The sequence below is a fragment of the Fulmarus glacialis genome, unplaced genomic scaffold, assembly GCF_000690835.1.
Source record: "Fulmarus glacialis isolate BGI_N327 unplaced genomic scaffold, ASM69083v1 scaffold1688, whole genome shotgun sequence".
NCBI classification, from domain to species: Eukaryota; Metazoa; Chordata; class Aves; order Procellariiformes; family Procellariidae; genus Fulmarus; species Fulmarus glacialis.
In genome coordinates, this window is record NW_009228728.1 from 46,924 (window position 1) to 53,043 (window position 6,120).

At 35.4% G+C, this 6,120-nt stretch overlaps 1 protein-coding gene across 1 annotated transcript in view; it reads left to right on the top strand.

Annotated features, from left to right (window-relative positions):
- The window catches only part of YES1 (YES proto-oncogene 1, Src family tyrosine kinase), a 15,606-nt gene extending 12,548 nt beyond the window's left edge, over positions 1–3,058 (top strand). The window contains exons 8-11 of the mRNA XM_009583550.1: positions 649–725; positions 1,081–1,234; positions 1,810–1,941; positions 2,754–3,058. Of these exons, the coding sequence (XP_009581845.1) occupies positions 649–725; positions 1,081–1,234; positions 1,810–1,941; positions 2,754–2,962 (572 nt within the window). The 3' untranslated portion in view covers positions 2,963–3,058. The remainder of the gene's footprint in view (positions 1–648; positions 726–1,080; positions 1,235–1,809; positions 1,942–2,753) is intronic.
- Positions 3,059–6,120: the final 3,062 nt, after the last annotated feature.

Sequence of the window (6,120 nt, forward strand, 5' to 3'; positions counted from 1 at the left end):
ACCACGAGTGTAAAGATTACTGTCTTAAAAGGAGCACAGGTCCTTGGAACTGATTTCAAATACTACTCATGTTGTAATGTTCTGGACACGATTGCATTATATAAATGGGAGAAGATAATATATCGTAAAGAATGGAAGATACTTTTGTTTTCCCCTGTAAGGAAGAAAAAGCAACAAAATAAAAGCAACAATTTCAGAATCATTTCTCTAGTATATAATTGGAGCTGGAAGAAAAATTTAAGTAACGGATAGGAGGTTTTTTGTTCTTTAATTATAAATCTCACTGTGGAAAAAAGCCCAACTAGGAAGGGCACTGATACCAGGAATATCGGAAAAAATCCTTATGTATTGCTTATAATCATCAAGCAGCAGTCTGTTTTATTCGTGTTCTGTTATCTGAATTATTGAAATGGATTCCAAAATACTTGGATAAAACTTGCACTAACTAGTTATCAGGGCAGAGTCAACTACAGGCATAGTCATTGAGTCATGTATTCTGTTAAATTATGGGTTTTCAAACACAGATTTTGGGAGATGAATGTGTAAATCGTAACGTCTAGGAAAAAAAAAATCTCATTTGTGTTTTCAGGTCAAATTAATGTTTTGTTTTTTTCCTTTTTTTCCCCCAAAACGTGTCGTCTTTTACAGGCAGCTTGCTAGACTTCCTTAAAGAAGGAGAAGGGAAATACTTAAAACTCCCACAGCTGGTTGACATGGCTGCTCAGGTACATTGTATAAACCAAGAAAACTGTATTTTGTGCTTAGAGAAGAGATTTTAAAATATATGAGATATCAACTAAACATGAATATTGAACGCTCTGGCTATTGTATGCTGTTCTGTCTTACATCTTCTGTTGTAGGTTTGTAGTTTGTCAGAAGGACACAAGTCTAGTTCCTAATTAGTAGATACTACTGTATAGCCAGACACACTCTAGTCAGCACTGTCACAGGCTCTTGCTATGCTATACTTCCTATACTTATACAATGAGAATGGAGCTAAAATAAAGGGGTACAGCTTAATGCTTGGGATAAATGTATATAGTAATGAAGAATAATCTTTAATAAAACTTTATTTTTAAGATTGCTGATGGCATGGCTTACATTGAAAGAATGAACTACATCCACAGGGATCTCCGGGCAGCTAACATTCTTGTAGGAGACAATCTTGTGTGTAAAATAGCAGACTTTGGTTTAGCAAGGTTAATAGAGGACAATGAGTACACTGCAAGACAAGGTAAGACCAATTTATTTACTGAATAAATAAGACCAATTACCTTCAAATTACTTAGAACTATTATATTTAGCAGAAGATGTCTCTGTATTCTGTCCACATGAATAAAGATTATGCATGTAAGTGTGCTTTCACAGCTATGTTTAGGTATCCCCCTCGCCTAAGTGCAATTTTAGTAAACTTTTTAATGTTCAAAATTATCTGGCAGTTCGCTTATGTTTTCAAAAAATGTTTTTAGTTATTTTTTTCGGGTAAAACTTGCTACGTTTTGAAGAGAGCTGAGATTCCAGTGAGGTTGCTAATCAGATTCTGAAGATCATCCCACTTTTTGAAACATATTTAATTAAGAACCTCAGATGTCTTAAGGGCTTCCAAAACTTGTAGCCAGTAGTTGCTGCCCTAGTTTGAAACTGCTTTCCAGTTTGAAATATTAAAATACTAAAGCACCTCAAATTTTGTCAACAAAGCAAAATGTAAAAATTTTTTGAACGCAGTATTCTTTCTAAAACATTTCAAAGAGTAGGCAAATGGTGCATAAGCAAGGGAAAATTGAGTATCTGTCTTTCCAATGTTTGTAGGAGCTAAATTTCCAATTAAATGGACCGCTCCGGAAGCAGCACTGTATGGTCGGTTTACAATCAAGTCGGATGTATGGTCATTTGGAATTTTACTGACAGAGCTGGTAACAAAGGGGAGAGTGCCATATCCAGGTAAGAGGAAAATTTAAGAGATCTTTATTTTCTTTGTTGTATTCTGTGCTTCTAAAGTTACCTTTTGTACTTTTTGCCTTCCTTCAAAGCCCACAGTTGACAAGCAGAGACAAAAACTTAGTCATGCTTCACTGGTTCCTTTGTTCATAAAGCTACTTTGTTTTATTTACAGATTAACTATTATATATTTTTAAAGAGTTTAAGATAATAGCATTTGTAAACGTGACTGATAGTTCATTTCAGATTAGTGGGTATCCTTATGTTTCCCTATCTGTCTGTTCCTGAAATTTCTACTTTGTCATTTTCCCAGGCTATAGTGAGCATCAATAGAGTGAACCTGCTAGACCAGTTTTTGAAACTGAACATGCATAATATATTTTGTCAGAAATTTTGCTGTGACTGGAATTTGTGAGGCAGCTCTGTTAGGTATAAAATGCCGCCGCCTTGGCCTGATTTCAAATTAAGTGGTCCTTGAATGAACCTAAGGCAGGCAGAAGGTATTTGTGCTTGAGTCTCCTTTTTGAGAGGACAGGCCCAAGGCAGTGGGAAAGTATACAAATGAGAAAGTATACAAATGGAAGAAGGACCAGGTATTAAGGAATTACCAGTGTAATGAAATAATTTTCAGAAATGTATTTAATGCAAGAAACACAAAATTCTTTCATTATAAAGTGCGTTCATTAAAGGTTCTGTTATGGTCGATTCACCATGGTGAATCATTATGGTGCATTGCAGCTGGAGAGACACTTTAAAAACTTTGGGAAACTGTTCTTTGCATAATGTCATCCAGAGCTAACGTGCTTTCCTCTTAGGGATGGTGAATCGGGAAGTTCTGGAACAAGTGGAGCGTGGATATAGGATGCCTTGCCCACAAGGCTGCCCAGAGTCTCTCCATGAGTTAATGAAACTGTGTTGGAAGAAGGACCCTGATGAAAGACCAACATTTGAATATATACAGTCTTTCTTGGAGGACTATTTTACTGCTACAGAACCACAGTACCAGCCTGGAGACAATTTATAAGCCAACAGTCTATATAACATGCACAAATCTGCCAAATGTAAAAGACTTGCAAAGAATTCCTGACGTCTATAAGGAATCAAAGGAAAGAAAATCTTCGCTACTTTGCATGCTCTTAATGGCAAACTGGAATTTCATAAAGCAGTTGCACAAAACCACTTTTAAAGTGTTATAATCTAATTTACCAATGACATGTTTTTATTTTTTTCCTCTTTCCTAACTGATTTTCAGGGTCCAAAGGAAGCTTACTGAAAATATGGGGTAGAAAAATGAGTGTTGGTGTGAACAATAGCAGAAAAACCAATGTTTCAAATCCTTTATTTTCCCAACATTTGATAATCGTTCTACTAAAGAGGGAATTATCTGGAATTAGTGATCTTGGGGTAAGACATTTTTGAAGCAGAAGAACTTTGTGGGACCAAGCAGTTCTATTCCAGTTCTGTAAAACTCTCTGTGTTCAAAATTACATGTGTGTGCTCCCCCCCACCCCCCAAAAAAAGATGGTACAACTGTATTTGATATATAGTCTTGATCTTTAAGCTTCCTCTTGCATGGACTTAATTAGGGTAGGCAGGTTAAAAGAGAAATTGGAACAGTGAATGACAAACTTGATCTAAATGGTAGACCTCAATAGTGAAATTAGAGAGCATAATGCACTGTGTTAATACTTGTATTAATATAACTGGAAAGTAGCATGAGAGATTTTTCTTTTTTTCTTTCTGCATAGCTAATTAAGAATAATGAAGGTGACTAGAAAATGAGGTAATATTTTATAAAATTGTGTTGATAAAGTATGATGATATTTGAACTTGAAGCTATGTAATACAATCAGGGGGGTAAAGCCTTTAATCTTTTAAGCTCCAATCCAGCAGCGAGCTTTTGTATGGGAAGACTACCTGAAAAAAGCTCACCAGGAAAGCAAGACTGAAGCTGGTAAATGGCCACTTTTTAGTCCTTTTTCAGAGACAGGTTTGGTACTGTTGTATGTGGCTTACATGAGTTAACAAGGGTGGGTGCCACAAATGCTAGCTGTCACTAGTTCAGGGATTTGATTGCACTTTTGCTTTTCTTGACTATTAAAACACACTTACACGCAGTTGCTCTTCCCACTTCTGCCCTTCCTACAGGATTATTTAACTAAAAATAAACAAAAGAAAATGTGAAAGTTTAAAAACTAAAGGGATAAAATATATTTAATGTTGTCCGAATATAGTGACATTGAAATTTGCTGGCATTCAGCCCAGCTGACACTACATCTAGATTTATTTTCTTTGGCTATGACATATCAAGCAATAACATCATGTCTTTCACTCAACAGTTTGCATGAGGTTCTTGAATTTCTCATCAAGCTTATGTACTTTAATTTTGAAACTCTAAACTCTTACTTAGCTACCAGGTTGGAATTCATATTATCATTGTAAAGCTACCCAACAAATGAATTTCAGAAAAGCTGGTAATATAGTTCTGGTACTAAACTGAACATTCTTCATGGGTTTACACTACATTGAATCCAACTACCAAACAGATCTTTGTAAGAATAGTGCCATCATTTTTGATTTTCCCTCATCATCGCTCATCACCTATACATCTGTGGTTATCAAATTTTAAAAGGGCTTTATGTAAGAAAAACAAAAATAAAACAAAAAAACCACACACAAAAAAATAATCAAAAAACCCAAAAAAATACAATGGAATTTTAATTTTTCTAAATATTTTAAAATGAATAACACAATCATATGAGTTTATGTATTAATATAGTTATAGCAAAAAATGCCAAAAATGACACTGGCATTGTCTGGATTTTTAATTACTGAATGGAACAGTTCATTGTAATAACACTTGTATAGTAAAGGAATAAAACACTAACTTAATGAACATGTTCATTGTAAATGGTTGTGTATTATAAGACTTCTCCGAAAGAGTTTGTATGTTTATGAAAATTTATTTGTTTCACCTGAAGACCTTGATGTGGTTCTTACCCTAACAGAGTTTAAAGTTCACATTCACACTTTTTATATAAATAGTAATAAGTTTAATTATGTAACTAAGTATTTTTATAAAGTATGGCATTGTTGAACTGTTTTGCAGAATTGGTTCAAAATAAATTTCTCCTTGATTGCATCTGCTTATTTGAGGGGGGGAAAGGTGGGAGTGGGACAAAAGCAGTGTAGCCTTCATATTGAGGGGAAAAGGAGGGGAACAAAACCTTCATGAGCTTTGGGTATATTTTTATCCTCTGCAAACTACTTTAATGTACTTTCATACAAAATGCTGAGTTTATGGTGCATTATTGCTGTGAAAAGGGAGACATTTTCTAGAGCAGTTCAGAAGTCCTTGGCAGGAATGGGCTAGAACAATTCTTCTGGACTTAAAACTAACCCCGTGACAGACAGACAGACAGACTTGGGATTCTTGTGAGAGCAAGTCCAACGTAGACTTTCAGCTGGCGGTCACTGCCACGCTGTAGGCAAACACAGTTCCTCTCTCTTGCTTTATCTGGTATTAGCAGCCACTGTTGACTTCTGTGCAATTTTTCAGGGAATTTTATACATTTGTTCTTGTGTTAGCTGATGTTTTATCTCAACTTCACTGAATGTTACCTGTCTCAATGACCAGTACAACTCAAACCGCAAATCCTGACATGTATATACAGTGCCACTGTAGATTTAGGAGCTAGTACTGTTTGAGTTTCAATAATAACTAATACAGCACTAAAACCATTCTTACAGAAGCTACAAACTGCAAAGTTTACTGTATTTTTAGTATTTCCTGTAATGTAATTAATGTTTTACTATTTTTAATGACAACAATCCTGTAACTTTTGGTAATCTGTACTCTCCCCGTTGCCTATCAGAACCTTGTGATACCCATTCTGCATGCTAGGCCTGCAGATTGTGTCTGTCATATGTTGTTTCAAGCTGTAGTATTTTAAGAATATTTTCCTACTATTTTTGAGTAAACTTCCAAACATGTACGATCCTACTATTTAGATAAAATACATCCCTATTTTAGCATAAAGTATTATGAAAAGAACCTTATGTGTTCTTATTCTTGTAACCACTGAATTGTCATTTCGCTAGGCTTGTGAGTAGCTCTTGCCACTGAAAAGTAGCCTTGGAAAGGTCTTCCCTTCACCCCCCGCCCCCCCCCCCCCCACCAAA